Genomic DNA, 19,916 nt, shown 5'->3' on the forward strand with positions numbered 1-19,916 from the left:
ACCGCCGCGGAAGGCACCTCCGATGCATCAACTCCCAACCACTGACCAGCGCCTCCGACGTCGCTCACCTTTGCTAGCTGATCCCTAGCTCTTTAGACAGGTGAACAGCCAGGAAAAGCCCGGATCTTGTATTCTGCTATATACTTCCGTTCAGTCTGGGTATGGTTACTCGACAACATATTTGCATTCATACCTCCTCGAATCCCTTCTCAAGACCAACAAATTCGCCGTCATCACTCCATTTCTCAATGCGTATCCTCGCTGAACCCGATGTTTCTCAGATCCTGCGCGAATTAAACCAGTCGCAATGCCACGACTTACTCAACGCTCTTTGCGACTCTCTCACCGCAGTCTCCAATGAATCGACTGCTCCAGAGACGGAACGCCTTATTCACCAGCCCCTTCGTAGCACCATCCTCACGAAGAAACAAAACCTCTCTCTTTTCATGCCCGTCTCCAACACCGCCAGCACGGGTATCAAGATTGTTACTTCCTCTCAGTCTCATGGTCTCATCGGAGTCATCAACATCTTCTCGCCCGAAGGTAGTCTACAGGGTCTCTTGAGCGCCGCCAAAATCACCGCTTTCCGCACAGCCCTGACCATCATGTCCCTCCTCGTTCGCTGCCAGGCCATGAGTAAGGAGAATGTAGTCATTCTCGGCTCTGGTCGCCAGGCCGAATGGCATGCCCGCTTAGTTCTCCTCTTGTTCCCAGGACAAGTACGTTCGATCACCATCCTCAACCGTGGTCGCAAACGACTGGAAGAGTTGGAGACAGAGGTCTTGGGGCAATTGCGAGCTACGTATCCGGACGTTGCGATCTCAACGGTCGCAAAAGATCATGTAGGCGACGACATCTGGGAGGAGAAGCTGCGGGCGGCACTGCAGACCTGCGATGTCTTGTTCAGTTGTACGCCTGCCACAGAGCCGAATTTCCCGGCTTCATATCTACAACCGTTCCGGCAACGGTTCATCTCGCTGATCGGCTCGTATAAGCCGCATATGCGGGAGATTGATACGGAGACATTGCTCTCGGGCGGTGGGAAAGTCTACGTGGACTTGAAGGAGGCGTGTTTGGAGGAGTCGGGCGAGTTGATTCTAGCCGAGATGAAGGAAGAGCAGTTGATTGAAGTTGGTGAGTTGTATGGGAAGTTAGGTAGAGGAGTGCCGGTGGAGGTACCCCAGGGCTGCAATGTGGTATTAAAATGTGTGGGCATGGGGATAATGGATCTGGTCATCGGAAACAAGCTGTTGGATGTTGGACGGGAGAGGGGAATTGGCATGGAAGTAGATGGCTTTTGAAGCGATGGCGTGTTGACGGTGGAATTAGATATTGCCAGTGACCAAATGACTGACTTGATCGTAATCAATCAGTTACTTGCAGACAATTCAACCCTTCTGTTTTGATAAAAGAACTGATTGGTGTAGAATTGTACTTATAGCTATGGCATGGAGTACAGTGCAAGATCATGCTTGTGTTGATCATGGCCGGAGGTGACTGCTGGCTGGTTAGCCAGACTAACGCTGGGGGCGGAGCCAAACCCGCACCCACGGCTTATCAGTTCGACTTCTGGTTCCTTTCCCTCTCCTCACCCCCCCCCTTGGAGAGGATGGATTAAACTCCGGGCCATTTTTTCCTATCTTCCGTCAACACCGCCTTCTCTTCCTTCGAGATCATCTCCTACTTTCCTACTCTTCCTACATACATACCTCAGCTCTTACCCCCCCATTCCCCTCCGGGCTGTCGCTTTTACGCACCCCACATGTCCATGCTCTAATCCCTACCATGCGCCTGTCGCTGCATCGCCCTCCTTGATTTCGAACAGCCATGGATGAGGGCTCAACCACCCCTGCTGGTACGGGCCCGCAGAAACGACCCCGCGTTTCCGAGGAGAATCGCAAACGAGCCGTGCGAGCGTAAGACGATTATATTCTCCTGTCAGGGTCTTTGTCTCCTTACTCACATTAACCAATATCTAGCTGTGATGGTTGTCGCCGAGTGAAGGAAAAATGCGAAGGAGGCGTTCCGTGTCGCCGATGTCTCCGCTATCAGCGACAATGCGTCTTTACTCATCCAGACCATGCGGAGAAGATCGCCCGTTCCTCCTCCATCTCGTAAGGCCACCCAACCCCCTCATCTTGAGTCTCAAATCTTCGAACCTCGAATTCAATAATGGCAGAGACTAATACCGTTATTGATCTAGGCTACTCGAACGAAGCACAGCCCTAAGAGGACATGAGATCGCCGAGTCGGAGCGTGTCCGATGCATGGAGCGCATCCTCCAGCATTATGTCCCCAACATCTCCTTCGATGTCCATACTCTGCGAAAGATGGCCGAAGAGTTGAAACACAAACATCGAGGATCTGGCACAGAGGCATCTTCAACGCAGCTCGACGGCGAAGACCTGGAGGACCTGGCAATTGACGATGAGGATTTCACCATCAAGGCTCTGCCGGATAATACTACACGTGGGTGCTCTGGGATTGTGTCGGAATGTACTTGGGTGTTCTGACTCATTTTTAGAATACTCCGGAGAATTTTCGTATCTCAACTTCTCTATGAAGATTCGACAAAAGATTGACGAATGGATGAAACATGCTGGACCAGAGGTATGCAAACTAGTGGTCGCCTGTCGGCGAATTACTCGCTCACTTCTTCCCAGACATCCACAGAGACAGAGCCATTTGAAGAGCGCTGGCGGGCAACCCAATTACAGTCCGGGTCGACCCTAGTGTCAACCTCAGTGACCTGTCTTCCACCTCGGTTTGTGGCAGACTTTCTGGTGCAGATCTTCTTTAAGTATGCGCAGACGAATAATTTCTACGTCGAAGAAGACTGGTTGAAGGATAAGCTAAACATATGCTACACGGACCCATCGAGCCTCTCTTCTAAGGATGCAGGCACGGTATGTGCTATCCTAATGGTATTAGCGGTGGGTACTCAGTTCGCACACATGGAATCGGCCACACCTGTCAACCGCCTGTCCTCCAATTCTGCCTTCGCCGACGACCACCATTTCTCCGAAGATGATGTCGGCCTTACCTTTTATCAATTTGCATCGAAACTGCTTCCCGACATCATTGCCACAGCTTCCGTTCGAAGCGTCCAGGCTTGTCTTCTAATCGGTACCTATCTTCTGCCGCTAGATACGTCGGGTCTATGCTATACGTATTTTGGCCTAGCCCTGAAGATGGCCATTCAAAATGGCATGCACCGAAAGTATTCGGGAGAGGGAATGTCACCTCGTATGGTGGAGATCCGCAATCGTGTCTTCTGGACGGCATACACGATCGAGAAGTAGGTGGCCAATCCAACGTTTCAGCTGCGCGATGGTTACTGACACTCCTTAGGCGCGTCAGCATTCTCCATGGGCGACCGGTATCGCTATCCGACGCAGATGTAGATGCTCCCTTTCCAACTGACTTTCCGGGCTTGACTCCTTCTGGACATTTAGCCAATGACATAAATATGGTGACGCTCATCAAGTTGACCTTGAAACTTGGCCAAGTTGCCAACGAGATGTACGTGGCGAGGTATCCTAGGATCTTACATATAGCTAACATAGAGTCAGATCTATTCTCCGTAAATCGCGAAAGAACCAACAATCGGATTGTCTCGAACGATTACTGAACCTTCGGAAATGCTTGGTTGATTGGTGGTCAACGTTGCCGGAAGAAACTAATTGCCGGGATCTCAATCCGTCTGGTCCTCTCTTTCGCTCCAATGTGCATCTCAAGCTGGATTATTGTCTGACTCGGATCTTCCTTGGACGGCCCTTCCTGTTTAGCAGCATGAAAGCCATTACGGTCCCGGGCGCCCCGGTCAAGACGCCTTCGGGTCTATCGAAGAATCGCTCCACACTAGTCACTGACTGCGTGGAAGCAGCGCTTGAGATCATCGACCTATGCCGTTTGCTGCGGGATGAGCCTGGTCTCGCCCGTGCTTCATTCACTGAGTTCAGTTCCTGCCGTGCTGCTCTTCTTGTCATTCTTGCGCAGAGCTTGACCAAACGCACAGAGCGGTTGCGTGAGGCCCTCGATAAAGGCATGGCCCTCATCAAGATTATGTCGATGGGTGTCGGATCTGCCCGATCCGCTGTGAGTGTCATTGAAACACTTGAGCGGGCAATTCGTCGCTTTGAGGAGTACAGTCAGACGCAACCCCAAGGCACTGCTGGCATGATGGAGTCGGCCTATGACCGCTTCAAGAACTGGGAAATGCTTTGGAAGACGGGACCAATTTCTCCCGACCCAATATCGTTCCCTGAGCAGTACCCATCCGGTGGTGGTGGACTGCCGCCTGTGATGACACCTATGACAGGTCCACCACCAATGAATGAACCGGCAGAAGGGGAGCTTGCCAACCCCAGTATCCCTGACTCGACCGAGTTCTCTGTGTCTCATCCGCTGTCGGAGATGCCGCACTTCGGGCTTGATCATTTCGTTGCAAACTTGCCACAGGAATTGGGCGAATTCACCGCGATTCCGTGCTTCGAGACCGACAATCAGTCCAGCTTGACCGGGGAGTTGAAACCTGGGTCTTCCGACACGCGGTGGATGAATTTTATGAATGAATAGTGTTACCGACAACTGGCCGGTCTTTTGTGATTTTGACAGCGCTGCATTATTGGGGTCCTTGCTTGGCGGTTGTACTGCCATGAATCTGTTTTAAGATACCTAGATCGTGTATATTCACTGGTCCGTCTAGACACTTCGTCTACATAACATATATCAGAAGGTCCATCCTAGATGGTTGCAAATGGCTAGAATTCAAGCTGAAATATATACATGCTAAGACTGGGATATCTAATCGAACACAACCTTCTTACCCGCGAACGAAGCCGTAGCCTTCTGTTCCTTGGCCTTCTTTGCTGCCTCCCAGGATGGATGCAAGGGCTTATCATCCTGTGGCTTCTTGGGGGGTGCTCGCTGAGGCCGACCACCATCGTGCTGCGGCCGGCCGGACGCGGAACCTGCACCATGACCGAACCTCCCTCTGCCAATGGGAGTAGAATTGCCGTCTGTCGCTCCCTTTCGCGGATCCCAACCACCATCTCTCCCTTTCCGGCCTTTCTGTTGTTGCTGCTTGACATGGTTTGCTCCCGCACCATATTTCTTCTCCCACAGCGCCCGACGCGCCTGTTGACCCATCCGGTTCTTGCGTCGGGGTGGTTCAGCGGCTTCTTTGTCGACATCCTCGGCTTCAGACTCGGACCCCGACCAGTATCCGCCCATCATGAGGGAGGGCAAGAAGGTAGTGCTGGTCGCGGGCTTTGCGGTGCCTTTTTGGGCTGGTTTGGCCTTCTTTGAGGGGGGCGAATCGGATTCTTCTTCCTCGTCTACCTCCGGGGAGGGAGAGCGCGAGATTGACATATCAGAGGGGGGTCTTCGCTGTAACATGCGAGTATCAATGTCGTCCTCGTCCTCGTCCTCCTCATCGTCCTCATCGTGATCGTCACCGTCGCCAAGCATCTGCCGCCGGGTCTCGCCCGCGTCGTCCGCGTCTTCATCTTCAGAGCCCGACGCGAGTAACCCATCGTACATTGCGTAGTCAACGCTCTCCGAATCGTCCATACTGACATCTCCGTCGCCCTCCCCATTCGCGCGCTGCGCTCGTGACCGGCCCTCCTCTACCTCGCTATCCGAAACCTCGTCCGCAGCAATCGTTTCCCTCGGCTTCTCATCCTTCTTTGTCTTCTTCTTCTCAGCCGTCGCCTTCGCCGGCGCAGGCTTCGCCTCATCGATCTTCAACAACGACCGGATCCCGTCCATAATCCCCGGGAACACATTCTTGACCGGCGTCGACTTGTACAAGCGGGCCGTTACGTTGGCCTCGAAATTACTCTTCGGTCCCTCCGCCGACAACTTGCTGCCCATGTGTTCCTGGAACTCCTTGAAAGTCGGCGACTCGGCGATCCGTTTCGTTTTGACGAGTTGTTTGTAGAGGTATTTCTGCGCTGTTTTAACGGGGTCCAGGTCCTATGTGTAAAAAAGTTTTACAACATTAGCATCGCAGACAAAACAACAAAACACCATCGCGGAAAGAGAGTCCACAACAAAGACCAAGATTCCCCGCCCAGCATGGAGAAACGGAACGACAGCAGCAGCAGGAATAGTACATACCCTCAGAATCCCCGCCTCCTCAGCCATCCTCTCCACCGCGCCCTCCTTCCCCTCCTCCTTGACCTTCTTCTCCCGCCGCTTCCACTTCTGGCGCTCGAACCCGCGCGCCAGCTTCAGCGCCTTGGCCAGCGACTCGACGCCCTGGGAGAATTTCTGCTTGAGCCGGACAGTCTGGATGTGCAGGGAGCGGGCGTCGGATTTATCGGTGGAGACATTATTGTCCGTTAGGTCGGAGAGTTTGCGTTTGGGCATTTTTTTTTTGGTTGTGAATATCGTTTTCAAGAAAGAGTAAAGGTTGTATGTTGGTGTTTGGTTCAAGATTAAGGAAGTTTTTTTGGGGATGCGGGATTGCGGCTGGAATAATTGTAACTGCTAATTTACATTTCTGCCAAGGCGGAGGAGGGATTTTTGGGAACGTGAACGGTGAAGAAGGCGGAGCGGGATTTGGGGGAATGGGATTGGTTGATGGGGAGATGACTTTAGCGGGGCGGTTATTGGTGGGCTTTTTTGAGGTTTTTGATGGACCTGCCCGGGCCTCGACGGTTTCCTTAGGGTTGACGTAGTTTGGAATGGCATTGATATTGGACTTGTGTCGTTGTTTTTCTGTTTCATTGGGTGTAGCTGCGTTCGCTTCATAAATGTCAGGTCGGAAACTGGAGGAGACAGATTACAATGGCAGTATTTAAAGGAAAGACGGTTATTCGAACTACATCGAACGGTGGTCGAACATCAACGTCACAAATAATTCAGGCATAGACGCGATATGTACATACAGAACAAATTAAGAAAGAAAAAAAGAAAAACCATCTAAGCTAAGCCTCCTATTTCTTTTCCTCCTCCTTGGGGGGCTCCGGCTTGGGAGTAGGGAGTTTGAACTATCAGCATGTTAGTGGGTTCCTGATTTGTATTGCTTCATCGCCGGAAAAACGTACCGACTCAGGAGTCCGGTTGGTACCCGGACCAACAGGCTCCCAGGCGGTGGTGCCACCCTCGAAGTTCCGGAAGGCCTGTGTCAACTCGAGCGGCTCGATGACGATCCGCTTCTTCTCCTCGTCCCAGCGCAGCTCCGTGTATCCGGTCAAGGGGAAGTCCTTGCGCAGCGGGTGGCCGTCGAAGCCGTAGTCGGTCATGATGCGGCGGAGATCCGGGTGGCCGGTGAAGAAGACGCCGAACATGTCGTACACCTCGCGCTCGTACCAGAGGGCGCCCTCGAACAGGCCCGTCACGCTGGGCACGGGGCTGGCCTCGTCGGCATAGGTCTTGACGCGGATGCGCGAGTTGTAGCGCACACTGAGCATGTTGTAGACGACCTCGAAGCGCTGGTCGCGGGTCGGGAAGTCGACGCCCGTGATGTCCGAGATCTGGGTGTACTCGGCCGCCGTGTGGTATTTCAGGAAGGTCATCGTCGGGATCAGGCCGGAGGGCGGCACGTAGATGCACAGCTCGTCCTTCCACACCGAGAACTGCTGCACGTGCTTCGGCAGGCACGACATGATGTACTGCCCGTACTTGTGCAGGCCCTCCGCCTTGTCCTGGTGCTTGTCGGCCGGGTTGACGACGGGGGCGCGCAGAGCTCCCTCAGCTGGTTTGAGTAGATTCACGGGTTAGTTTGGGGGTGTGGTAACATGAAAGTGCCCGTTGTGAAGGGCGCGGTGGTCGCGGATGGAAGGGCCAGGAGTGCAATTGATGGACATACGAGAGCGCTGGGCGTGGCGCATGTTGGGGACATGATCGGTGACCGGGGTCGACGAGGCCTTCAAGACAGTCGAGGAGAAAGCACGGGCGGACGACCGGGTGGCGGAGGACAAGGCACGACCGGTGCCCAGCCGCATCAGGGAGCGAGTAGCAGCCATGACGACAAGGAACAATGGCTGAGAGGTGATGAGTTGGAGGATGAGAAGTGGGCGGAGACGAGGGGGGGGGGTCAAGCAGCAGCAACGGCGGCGGAGGTTCCCTTGCAATTGGAGCTTTTGCCCCAAGATGTGCACGGTCACGTGCATCGAGCATTGACATAAGCGGCCGATCCGGAGGAATTTCCCTGCAGCCTCAGGCAGAACGGAGGTGCAAACACGGCAAACACGTGCAAACCCGATCAAGCAAAGCTTCACTTCTCGCTATTCTCTGTTCGCCTCCAACTCTCCTCTTTCGCTCTTGCGTCGTGCGTCCCTCCTCCTCCTCCTGCTGCTGCTGCTTCGCTTGCTTCTCCTTCCCTCCCTACAGCCCGCCCCAATTACCCCACGTTTCTATAATCACTTTTTTGGACTCGGTCCTGCCTTTTCTTAAAACCTCTCTTTCCTCTTGGGCGCTCATTTACTTGCCTCTTCTGCTCCCTTTTCTCTTTGACTCTCCATCCTCTCTCACTTCCCCCCCCTCCTCCCTCCCCTTCCGCCCCGGTTCGGTTGATGGGTGTTAGTCTTTACTTGTGATCGTCGTCCCCGATTTCACTTGTACATCTCACAGTCTCCCTTCGACACTACATCATGTCAAGTCGTCAACAGATTGATTCCGTCATCGACGATGATGACGAGTTCTGGTACGTGTGGCCTTGCGCCGTCGGGTGCTCGAATTCTCGGGCTGACAACCTTGACTTCTTCTAGCCCTCTCTGTATCGAAGAGTTCGATCTGTCGGATAAGAACTTCAAACCTTGTCCCTGTGGATATCAGGTACGTCTTTCGCTCTCCTACGTGTCCGCCCTTGCCCGAGTCAATCAGCTTTCTTCGCGTCTGGCTCCACCGAACACCCCGTCTCAAATCTAACTCGTATACATTCGCAGATCTGTCAATTCTGTTACAACAACATCAAGACCCACAGTGAGGAAGGACGTTGCCCCAACTGCAGACGTGTCTACGATGAAAGTACTATCCAATACAAGGTTCCTGATGCCGACGAGTAAGTCGCTCCCGCCGCAAGTTGATTTGCACCAATCCTCGGACCGGTCTTGGCATTAACCGGTTTTGTTCCGCAATTTTTTAGATTCAAGGCAGATCTCGCCCTCAAACATCGCAAAGCCGCCGCTGCGAAAAAGAAGGAGGCCGAGAAACGCGAGATCGAAGCCTCCAGTCGGAAGAACCTGGCCGGCGTCAGAGTCGTGCAGAAGAATCTCGTCTACGTGATCGGTCTCAACCCCACAATACGGGACGAGAGTCAGCTTCTGCAGACGCTGCGCGGCAGAGACTATTTCGGTCAATATGGTGATATCGAGAAGATCGTCGTCAGCAAGGCAAAGCCTGGTGGCAATCCGAACCAGGGTATCGGCGTTTACGTGACGTACGCGAGAAAGCAGGATGCCGCAACCTGCATAGCGGCGGTTGATGGGTCGGCTAATGGTGACCGGGTGTTACGGTAGGTGGATTCTCCGCGCTTCTCACTGGGCGCGTTGCGACCGGCACTCGGGAAACTAACAGTAGCAGGGCGCAATACGGAACCACGAAATATTGCTCGTCCTTCCTCCGCAACGAACAATGCCACAACCGAAACTGTACCTTCCTGCACGAAACTGGGGAGGATAGCGATAGTTACAGCCGTCAGGATCTCTCGTCCATGAATACCCTGTCAAGCCAACGGCCTAACGGTGCTCCTACTGCTCCCGCCTACGCCATCCCTCCGCACGTTACTCGAACCTCTGCTCAACCTTTGTCGCAACCGATGCGTCGTCAACCTAGTCGGGACGATGCAGCCGGCAGTCGGGTCCCCGATGGCCCCGCTCTTCCCTCGTCGGCTAGTTGGGCAAACAAGGACGCTGTTCTGAGTCGTGCTAGACGGGCTAGTCTCACAGGCAGTCAAGCCTCACAGAGCCCTCGGCCTGCCACTGCTACGGTTGCGCCTGTTCAGGAAGAACCGAAACCCGTGGAAAAGTCGCCGCCCTCTACGCAGCAGGAGCCCGTTCAACAATCGCCCTCTCCTCCGGAGCGTAGATCCTCAACCCCGCGTTCGCTTGAGCCTTTGCAGACACCCCCACAACCCGAGACTCCACTGCTGGACAACCTTGTTAAGGCCGTAAACTCACCCGACTTCAAGTTCATCTTCTCGGCGGCTGGTCTGCCTGCGGAAGAGATTGCCTTGATTGAGAACCACCCCTCTTTCATCGACCCGTATGGTGGCGTCAAACGTCGCGCCATGCGCGAAAAAGCCGAACAAGAGCGCGCCAGACGGGAACAAGAATTGCTCCAGTCAGCGGTTGCCGAGGAAGAGAGTCGGGAGAGCGGAAGCCTGCAGCTAGGTGGTGAGCCCGACGATGTTGTTCCCCCTCGGGGTCGCAGCGGCCGCGAGTCTCACGGTGCTATTCAACCTCCCTCCCAGCAAGGCACAACCGAGAATTCCGCTGTGGGCTCTCCTGTGTCTGCCACAAGCCACCAGTTCCAACAACTCAACCAGCAACTCAACTTGGCCGGTCGCAGCTTGACACCCCAACAACAACACCAGCTACTCATTCTGAAGTCTGCCAACGACCGCGCTGCCATGGACCAGCTTCAGGGCGGTCTCAGCTCCGCTGCTTTGGATCAAGCTGCCCAGGTTCGCCAGGGTCTTCTCCAGAGTCAGATGGCGCAGTTGAATTCGCTTCAGGCTCAAAATCGCCAGAATTCCCGTTTCTCTTTCGCCAACGAGGTCAACTCGAAGAATCTTCCTAATGCTCGCATGCTGAGCCAACAGGCATCGTTGATGCAAACTGTTGGTACCCCTAATCCGCTCGCAGCGCCCAGTCCACAGCACGGACTCAGCGGTGGCTACTTTCCCAGTGGTGTACAGGGACCACCCCCTGGCTTGAAGACGGCTGGTACGCCTCCGATCAGCGGCGGTGGTATGTTCGCCCAAGGACACGGTTTCACCACGAACACTAGTCTCGGACTTGGAGCCAGTATCGGCAAGCAAGAAGCGAACCCCGACTTGATGCGTGAGTTGCTGCGTGGCCGCAATGGTGCCGGTGCCAGTGGTTTGCAGGGTCAAGAGGCCGCTAAGCGTGAGTTCATCCTTCCTTTCCTTCAGCAGCACCAAACCCCCCCTCCCCTGACTCCTGCCAATAATGGCCTTCTCAGCTCTTTCTATGGCTCTCAGCCGGGGACCTTCTCCGAATCTGGGCCACAGAAGCAGAAGAAGAAGGGGAAGAAGCACAGACACGCTAACACTTCCTCCGGTGGAGGTGGTGTAGTAGATCTTGCGGACCCGAGCATCCTACAGGCGAGGATGCATCAGAATGCTGCTGCTACTGCTGGGCAAGCACTGTACGGGAGTCAGGGCCAAGGTGGGTACAATCAGACCATGATGTATGGCGGCGGCTTCAACCGCTGGTGATTGTTTCCCTTCCCATTTCATCTTATCCATACGCCTTCATAATGCCCTAATTGCGTTGTCGTTCCCCCTCCCCTCCCTTCTCTTCCCGTTGCTCATGATGACTACCCTATTTCTCCGCATGTAACTCCGCCACCTCGCGTATGCCTTTTGCGCTTCTATCTCCTCCCCCGTTTTCTTTTTGTTCCTGATGACATGATATCATACTTATCTAGATGGGTCTGGGATATGATCTCTTATCTTTCTCTTATTCCTCATTGCGATGTTGCCCTTTCTCATTCGATGTTGAAACCTTTGCGACATATTCCACTTTGCAACGATGCATTAAGCAAACGGCTCTTGAAAAAACAAGGAATTCGGGCGGGGCGTGCCCTTGGCGTTATCTTTCATGGAATTCTTCGATTCTGCGTTGCTTCTATTTGACCTGTTGTATCTCTGTCTTCCTCTCGCTTATTGCTTTTGCTGTCCTCGATTCGCGCGTGCAGATATGGCGTCCTTGCACCCCATGGGCCCCTTGTGTTTTCCAGGTCCACTGCAAGTTGGCGGCTCTCGTTTACTACTGTTGTTCTTGCATCCATGCTGCGTTGACCTATCAGCAACTTGGTGGCCCAATCGGTCTGGTCATGGTTTTCATGTACGTTAACCTCCCTGCCCTGGCTTTTCATAAACACAAGCAGGGTCCTCTATCCGAAACCAATTTCTCACAACCACTGTTCATTTAGACACTATGCCTTGTGTGTCTTCCTGGCCACATCGGTTGGGGACCTTTATGTAATTAATTGCCTGCCTGCCCCTTTCGTATCTGCGCGTCGTCTCGTTCTGTCTTGGGAGAGTCTTGTCGGCATGCCCTGTCTGTTCTTATATTGCTGCTTTTGCCGTTTGGATTTCGTCGTTCTTGCTCTTGTCACCTCTACATGACACCACACCCACCCATGCATCTCTCACTTGAAGATGGCTAACCGGGCCGGTCTTTTAGTTGACGAAGAATTCCCTCCTCTGGGAGCGCCGCCAAAGGACAAGCGTCCTGTTGACAGCTTCGGATATCTTATTCGCTCTCAATTTGCTAGCGACTCGCAAAGCTCAGCTCGTGCTGGGACCCCAACGCTACCCCCCGGCCTTCCTCTTCCACACGCGCACCCCGCATCAGCCTTGTTTCAAAGTCCTTTGAATCCGTCCAGTCCAACGACTTCGGTGTCCGTGCCGCCTGGCTTGAACCCACCATTCTCTCGACTGGGGACCCCATCTCAAGCGTTTCGGGGAGACATCTCCCGACAGCCGTCGCCTGAGGTAAAGGATGCCCCTGACGATGTACCCGCTTCAAGTCGCGTCAAGAATGTGTCGGAGATCTCACTAGGCTCGCCTGTACCCAAATCCACAAGCAAAGCTCGCTCGCAAGCCAAGGGTGACCTAGCTGTTGCAACTGAAAAGAAGCCCATTGGCGCGTCCAAGCCTACCTCTGCGTTCGAGAAGGTTGTTTCCACCCCGGTAAAGTCGAAGCCTATCAAATTGGACCTTTCCCTGGGGACTCCTCAGGATGCTCCTAAAGCAGATCAATCGGTTCCTAGCACGCACGGGCCAGCCCCCATTTCCGCCATCGGCTCTCGTCCCAATACCCCGTTGACCGGTGTCTCACGGGTCTCCGATTCTTCTGCTCCACGGCAGCCAAGGGTGCTTCGGGTGGTTGACACGCCTAAGACAGAGACTCCGCCCCCTCCTTCTGCCCCGCAGTCTGTCTCTTCTCTACCAGCTGCCAACAAAACTCGCTCTAGACGTCCTAGCATATCGTCCATGAGCAGGCCAGATACTCCAGGCGATTTTGGATCCGAAGCCGACCTTTACACATCGGCATCCGTGTCCCGTGCCAACTCCCCTCCCGCTTCCTCGCGAATTGGCTCTGCTCCTGTCCGGGCTATCACCAAGAGTCAGGCTAAGAAAGAGCGACGCCAGAAGGCCAAGGAAGCGGAAGCCAAGAAGCAGGAGACTTCTACTATCGCGGAAGAGCCAGTCCAAGCTCCCATCATTGGCCGCAAGCGAAAGACTAAGAAGACTCCTGTGACCACTCCCGACACTTCGGCTGCAGCGCCAGAACCCGCCGGGGAAGCTGGAAAGCCCGTCACTCCGGCTAGTGCTGAGGGCAACGGCAAGGTAGAACAGCGAGCTGAAGCTGTCAAGAAGGCCAAATCCAAGGAGAAGGCGTCCAAGGAGGTTAGCCCCGCTCCTGTCGAGGTGAAAGCAACTCCCGAGCCCAGCACTCCTGCTGAAGCTTGGCGTTCAAAGAACACCGTCGAACAGTTGATCAAGGATGCAGAGTCCAGCAGCGGTTCCATCAAGGACCTGTTCGCCGAACGAACATCCCCTTTGCAAGTTTTGCTCGCCCAACTCCACAAATCGGGCCACCTGGATCTGAATCATCACCCCTTGTTCAACCCCACCAATCTCAACCAGCGGTTTGACATGAAGTGCACCTCGGACGACTATGAGATTCTGAAACAGCCAATTGAACTTGCCGAGGAACACCGAAAGGCTTTGCTCCGTGGAGAGCCCATTCGTATTCACTCGGACCCTGGCTTGTTGAAGGACCGCTGTCTGATCACCCCTCGCGGCTGTGTCCTTCGTCATCTGTCGCAGGAAGAGGAAGACCGCTATCTAGCGCTGGAGAAGAGCATTGCTTGGGCAGTTGAATCATTTCAGGAATACTCGTCTGCTCCCATCACGGAACCAGATGTGACCAATCGCGTTGGTGGCCTCGATGCTCTCTTCGCCACACCGGAGAACTTCAATATCTGCTGGGCGGACGAGAACTCGGTTACCCTTTCTGCTGTGTCCGCCTCAGCATCTCTATCTGGCGCGCCAGAGGTTACCAATTCGTCAAGCATCCCTGCCCCGCCCAATGTACTCTCGGCCATGGAAGCAGACAGCACTCGAAGCCACAATTGGGCCATTGCCAACACCGCTGAATTGGTGAACGCAACGGCCACCTCGGTGCGCTCCTTTGCCGCCGCCACGGCTAAGCATATGTTGGGTGCAGCGGGCGTTGTCATGGGTAGTATTCCCGACCTGGACGATGTGGTGGGCATGACGACCGAAGAATTACGCTCCTTCGCGGTCAAATCGCAGAAGGATCTGGAGTCGTCGCGCAAGGAACTGGACACGATTGACAAGAAACTCAATGCTCTGGTGAAGCGAAACCGTAAGCTCGCGCAGCAGGCTCTGGCCACGGCCGTTGAGGGCTAACGCGTTGTGGACCGACGGTTTCTCACTTCCAATTGTATCAATATTTCTCTCTTTTCTGTTTATGATGAGTTCGACTTCTGCCTCTGTATTTTTATAAGGCCTGTATTTTTACCCATGTTGCAGGAATAAATTCGATTGCATGGCGTCTGGGATGGATGGATTGGATTGACAGCCGGTTAAACATAATGCATCATACGTTGATACTCGCAAAATTGCACAATTGAAGCGAACGAGTGGGTAAAGCCAAGGTTAAAGCCAAGGTTACATCGATTCTGATTCTGTCTCCTGGGCGGGGATCTGCACTGCACCTCCGCCCACTAGTCAATTTAATGCTTGTTTGGTTTGTTTCTCCCGCCAACCTCCATCCTTCATCTCTCTTCCCACTTATCCGGTCCTACGTGGATTCGGTCGTACAATTGGCTTTGGTCTTCATCTTGGACATGCTTCAATGGCCTGATGAAGCTTCCAAATCGCCAAGCGGAGACCCGAGTAACCAAATATCCAGCACCGCATACCAGAGCACAAATGTGGCCTGTCCGATTGCCGTCCGGACATTCCGTACAACCCAGCTTCCCCCTCCCTTGGCTCCGTCACTTTGACTTATATAGTCTAGTCGCTCAGACCTGGACCCTTGCTGCAGGATGGCAAGACGTCACTCATTATTGTCTCGGCTGAACTCCGATTCTTCCTGGTTGTCGTCGTGAAATGAGATAAAACCCCCTCTTCTTGCCCGCAAGTGGAGCGTGGATCAAGAACAGCCATCATCTCCGAACTGCCCCCTTTCCCTGTTGAAGCGAAATAACAACCATGCGTGCGCTTCCCACAATAGCCATCACGCTGCTGGGCGTATTATTCTTGCCCTCAGCGAGCAAAAGCCAATATGTCCGTGACTTGGGTGCTGAACAATGGACGCTCAGCAGTGCCGCGTTGAATCGTACGGTGCCGGCCCAGTTTCCGTCTCAGGTACATATGGATCTCTTGCGGGAGGGAACAATTGGTGAGATCATGGTTTCTCTTATTTACCAACTGATTTCCGGGCTGAGATTTGCTGACTGTGTTGAATGTTTACAGATGAACCGTAAGTATTGACCTGCACCCTGCTCCGATGATCCCCTAATCTTCGAGGGGGATACTGCATGTCGTTCGGCGCTCTTCTCTAACAAGATCCTGCACAGATATAATGATCTGAATGACTTCAATCTGAGGTGGATTGCGGATGCCAATTGGACGTATACCAGTGGGAAAATCAAAGGCTTGTAAGTGATTCGCTCCTGTTACCTTGGTGGTAGAGATGTGGGTTTGTTTTGTGTGAGAAGGGATTTGAGCTGGCTAATCTGAACCTTTGATTACTATAGAGGAGAGGACTATGATTCCACGTGGCTGGTGTTCGACGGGCTGGACACGTTCACCTCGATCTCGTTCTGCGAGCAGTTCGTCGGGGCGACGGATAATCAGTTTCGACAGTACATGTTCGATGTCTCTTCCATTCTTAAAGATTGTCCTGAGGAGCCAACTTTGAGTATTCAGTTTGGCAGTGCGCCAAATATTGTGGATGCCATTGCACAGGACCCGAGTTCGCCGAGTTAGTGCCTTTTGCTTCTCCTGAAGATTGTTTTGATGGGGGATGAGAGGCTAATGATAGTTTAGCATGGCCCGAGGGAGTCCAGATCACCTACGAGTATCCTAATCGGTGGTTCATGCGCAAGGAACAGTCGGACTTTGGCTGGGACTGGGGTCCGGCATTTGCGCCGGCTGGACCCTGGAAGCCTGGATACGTGGTTCAGCTGAAACAGGCGGCACCGGTGTATGTCCGCAACACGGACCTAGATATCTACCGGCTGGGACAGATCAACTACCTCCCGCCTGACCAGACCCAGCCGTGGGTGGTGAATGCTAGTCTGGACTACCTGGGCTCTCTGCCAGAGAACCCATCTATGGCGATTGAGGTGAAAGATCTACAGTCCGGAGAGATTCTCGCTTCACGGCCTCTGACGAACATCACTGTCATCGAGGGGTCCGTGACGGGTGTCACGGTTCTGGAGGGAGTTGACCCGAAATTATGGTGGCCGCAAGGCCTGGGTGAGCAGAATCTCTATAATGTGACCATTTCGGTTACCGATGGGGGAAATCACTCCATCGCTGAAATCACGAAGCGAACTGGTTTCCGCACGATTTTCCTCAATCAGCGCAATATCACCGACGCTCAGCTGGCGCAAGGGATCGCTCCTGGGGCGAACTGGCACTTTGAAGTCAATGGACATGAGTTCTATGCCAAAGGATCAAACCTGATTCCACCTGACTGCTTCTGGACTCGGGTTACCGAGGACACGATGACTCGGTTGTTCGATGCAGTCGTGGCGGGCAACCAGAACATGCTCCGCGTCTGGTCCTCCGGGGCATACCTTCACGACTATATCTACGACCTGGCGGACGAGAAGGGAATCCTTCTGTGGAGTGAATTCCAGTTTAGCGACGCGCTGTACCCTACGGACGACGCTTTCTTGAAGAACGTTGCTGCGGAGGTAGTTTACAACGTCCGACGAGTTAACCACCACCCATCTCTGGCCCTATGGGCCGGTGGCAACGAGATCGAATCTTTGATGCTGCTGCTTGTCGAGGCGGCCGATCCGGAGTCGTACCCTTTTTACGTGGGCGAGTACGAAAAGCTATACATCAGTCTCTTCCTGCCGCTCGTCTACGAAAACACGCGGTCCATCTCTTACTCCCCCAGCAGCACTACCGAGGGCTACCTGGACATCGACCTCTCCGCACCCGTCCCCATGGCTGAGCGCTACAGCAACACCACGGAGGGCGAATACTACGGCGACACGGACCATTACAACTACGACGCGAGTATCGCCTTCGACTACGGCACCTATCCTGTGGGCCGGTTCGCCAACGAGTTCGGCTTCCACAGCATGCCCAGCCTGCAAACCTGGCAGCAAGCGCTCACGGACCCGGCCGACCTGTCCTTCAACAGCAGCGTCGTCATACTCCGCAACCACCACTACCCCGCGGGCGGGCTCATGACCGACAACTACCACAACACCTCGCTCGGCATGGGCGAGATGACCCAGGGCGTGCTGGCCTACTACCCGACGCCCAACATCCCGTCCGACCCCCTGGCCAACTTCAGCGCCTGGTGCCACGCGACCCAGCTCTTCCAGGCGGACCTCTACAAGTCGCAGATTCAGTTCTACCGGCGTGGCAGCGGGCGGCCAGAGCGCCAGCTGGGGTCCCTGTACTGGCAGCTCGAGGACATCTGGCAGGCGCCCTCGTGGGCGGGGATCGAGTACGGCGGCCGCTGGAAGGTCCTCCACTACGTGGCGCGCGACATCTACAAGCCCGTGATCGTCTCGCCGTTCTGGAACTATACCACCGGCGCCCTGGACATCTACGTCACCTCGGACCTGTGGGCGGCGGCCTCGGGGAGCGTCATCCTTACCTGGCGCGATCTGTCGGGCAAGCCCATCGCCTCGAACGGCGGCCTCCCCACCAAGCCGCTTCCCTTCCACGTCGGCGCCCTCAACTCCACCCGTCTGTATCGGATGAACATGAAGCAGCAGCCCCTGCCGCGGCACGAGGATGCCATCCTCGCGCTGGAGCTGACCGCCACCGGGTACTTGCCGAACACCGACGAGGAGGTCACCTTCACCCATGAGCAATGGTTCACGCCCGCATTCCCAAAGGACCTGGATCTGGTTGATCCCCGGGTGAGGGTTAGGTATGATGCGGAGTCGGGGAAGTTCGAGGTCGAAGCGACGGCCGGGGTGGCGCTGTATACGTGGTTGGAGCACCCGGAGGGGGTGGTGGGGTATTTCGAGGAGAATTCGTTTGTGGTGGTGCCGGGTCAGAAGAAGGTCGTGGGGTTTGTGGTGCAGGCGGATGAGACGGATGGGGAGTGGGTGCATGATGTGACGGTCAGGAGTCTGTGGGATCTGAATGGGGGGGATAAAGGGAGACGCGATGATCCTCGTGAGGATGGGATCTAGTACTCAGTGAGCGGTTAGGGTAGTGTATAGAATTGAATGAATAACATTGTTATGTGAGATGAATCGCTTTGTGAATGGATACTGTACTACTTTTTCAAAGCCTGTACAGCTTATAGCTTGAGCATAAGCTCGACCCCTGCTCTCCTCATTGCTAGAGAACTATACACGCCATTGTGAAGTGTCAGACTTTTAGTTTTGTTACATGTCCTGCCCGACTGACCTCGCCTGTATAGTTGGGTATGCACAGCCCTATACCCATAATGAATGATGCAACAAGAAATGGAAGGCAGAGTACAAGGCGAGCCGCATGAGAAATTGACCCTTCTAGCAGTGATACAGAAGGAGCGTCAATTCTACGACACCAGCGGTCCTCCACGGCCTTTGCGCCATTCACCGCTACGTCATGATCCATGATTCTTTTGTAATCAAGTCATTAACAACAAGATCCGATATGGTGTAGTGGCTAAGTTGCTCGCCGCAGTGCGCTCGATTCTGATGTAATGTACTGTACCGGACGGGCAATCTTCCTAAGATGTAAAGTTGGGGATATCCTCAGTGGGCACTTGCGGCCCATGATCGCCGCAGCTGCGTTGCGCCTTCCTTCTATGACTGGTAGGTAGCCTGCCTGCACGTCACACTCACTGCAGTCACGCTACGCTGTCTGTCTGATGTAAGGGCTGGACTCTGCTCTAGTTACTGTCGAGGATGCCCAGATCCCAGGTCACTAGCTATCACATCGCAGGCGAGAGAAGAAAGTATCTTGGTGTATCTATTTTCAATGGGTATTTCTAGTAGTAGTGGATAGAAGACTGAAATGCTTGTTTTGGATAGTAGAATTTGACTGCAGTGCCATATGCTTTGGAGACGGTTAGTCCCAAGACCAACGCTCTCAGTTCGGGGACCCTTTCTGCGAGTGGGCCGTTCTTTGTATGCGGCAGTGAGAGATGAGGCTGGAGGAGCCCGTCGTCTATATGGATAGTCTCTCCATGAAACTCGATTCGGGCTCGGTTCTTTTGTTGTGCGAAGCAGTAAGGGGAATTGACATACCTCTTTTTATGTCTTTCTCTTTCTGGATTCCGCAGGATCTCCAATGCATGCATTGCTGAGTGTACAGAGGGGAAACTCCTCTTTTCAACAATAATGCGTAGGATCGAGAGGAAGATATCCCCGATAGACCTACATTTTCCACGCTTTGGGAAGATCATCTATGTGAGACGAACAGTATACCAATGCTATGCCAGACTAACTCACAAATCACAAATCAAGAAGATACTTAGATG

At 54.0% G+C, this 19,916-nt stretch overlaps 5 protein-coding genes across 5 annotated transcripts; 4 read left to right on the forward strand and 1 right to left on the reverse strand.

Moving 5' to 3' along the window:
- Positions 1-41: 41 nt before the first annotated feature.
- On the forward strand, positions 42-1,388 carry BO66DRAFT_388917 (putative proline utilization protein PrnX). The gene has a single exon (XM_025646674.1). The coding sequence runs from the start codon at positions 249-251 to the stop codon at positions 1,299-1,301; it is 1,053 nt and encodes a 350-aa protein (XP_025507149.1). The 5' UTR covers positions 42-248; the 3' UTR covers positions 1,302-1,388.
- Positions 1,389-1,619: 231 nt separating this feature from the next.
- BO66DRAFT_366982 (Zn(II)2Cys6 transcription factor) lies at positions 1,620-4,764 on the forward strand. Its single transcript, XM_025645276.1, has 7 exons — positions 1,620-1,916; positions 1,980-2,114; positions 2,204-2,469; positions 2,525-2,610; positions 2,664-3,298; positions 3,352-3,522; positions 3,573-4,764. Exons 1-7 carry the CDS (start codon positions 1,828-1,830, stop codon positions 4,576-4,578), a joined length of 2,388 nt encoding a protein of 795 aa, XP_025507150.1. The 5' UTR covers positions 1,620-1,827; the 3' UTR covers positions 4,579-4,764.
- A 22-nt stretch (positions 4,765-4,786) lies between these two features.
- BO66DRAFT_417992 (BUD22-domain-containing protein) lies at positions 4,787-8,044 on the reverse strand. Its single transcript, XM_025649710.1, has 4 exons — positions 7,820-8,044; positions 7,056-7,705; positions 6,124-6,477; positions 4,787-5,979 (listed from the first exon to the last, which is right to left on the reverse strand). Exons 1-4 carry the CDS (start codon positions 7,974-7,976, stop codon positions 4,807-4,809), a joined length of 2,334 nt encoding a protein of 777 aa, XP_025507151.1. The 5' UTR covers positions 7,977-8,044; the 3' UTR covers positions 4,787-4,806.
- A 236-nt stretch (positions 8,045-8,280) lies between these two features.
- Positions 8,281-14,862, forward strand: BO66DRAFT_417993 (CCR4-NOT core ubiquitin-protein ligase subunit MOT2). The gene is made up of 6 exons (XM_025649711.1): positions 8,281-8,656; positions 8,721-8,787; positions 8,898-9,013; positions 9,098-9,466; positions 9,535-11,081; positions 12,387-14,862. Exons 1-6 carry the CDS (start codon positions 8,604-8,606, stop codon positions 14,642-14,644), a joined length of 4,410 nt encoding a protein of 1,469 aa, XP_025507152.1. The 5' UTR covers positions 8,281-8,603; the 3' UTR covers positions 14,645-14,862.
- A 589-nt stretch (positions 14,863-15,451) lies between these two features.
- Positions 15,452-18,636, forward strand: BO66DRAFT_435281 (beta-mannosidase mndA; the record flags this gene model as incomplete). Its single annotated transcript, XM_025650834.1, has 5 exons — positions 15,452-15,641; positions 15,716-15,722; positions 15,820-15,900; positions 16,000-16,226; positions 16,292-18,636. 5 exons carry the CDS (start codon positions 15,452-15,454, stop codon positions 18,634-18,636), a joined length of 2,850 nt encoding a protein of 949 aa, XP_025507153.1.
- Between the last annotated feature and the right edge of the window lie 1,280 nt (positions 18,637-19,916).

This window comes from Aspergillus aculeatinus, assembly GCF_003184765.1.
Source record: "Aspergillus aculeatinus CBS 121060 unplaced genomic scaffold BO66scaffold_7, whole genome shotgun sequence".
NCBI classification, from domain to species: domain Eukaryota; kingdom Fungi; phylum Ascomycota; class Eurotiomycetes; order Eurotiales; family Aspergillaceae; genus Aspergillus; species Aspergillus aculeatinus.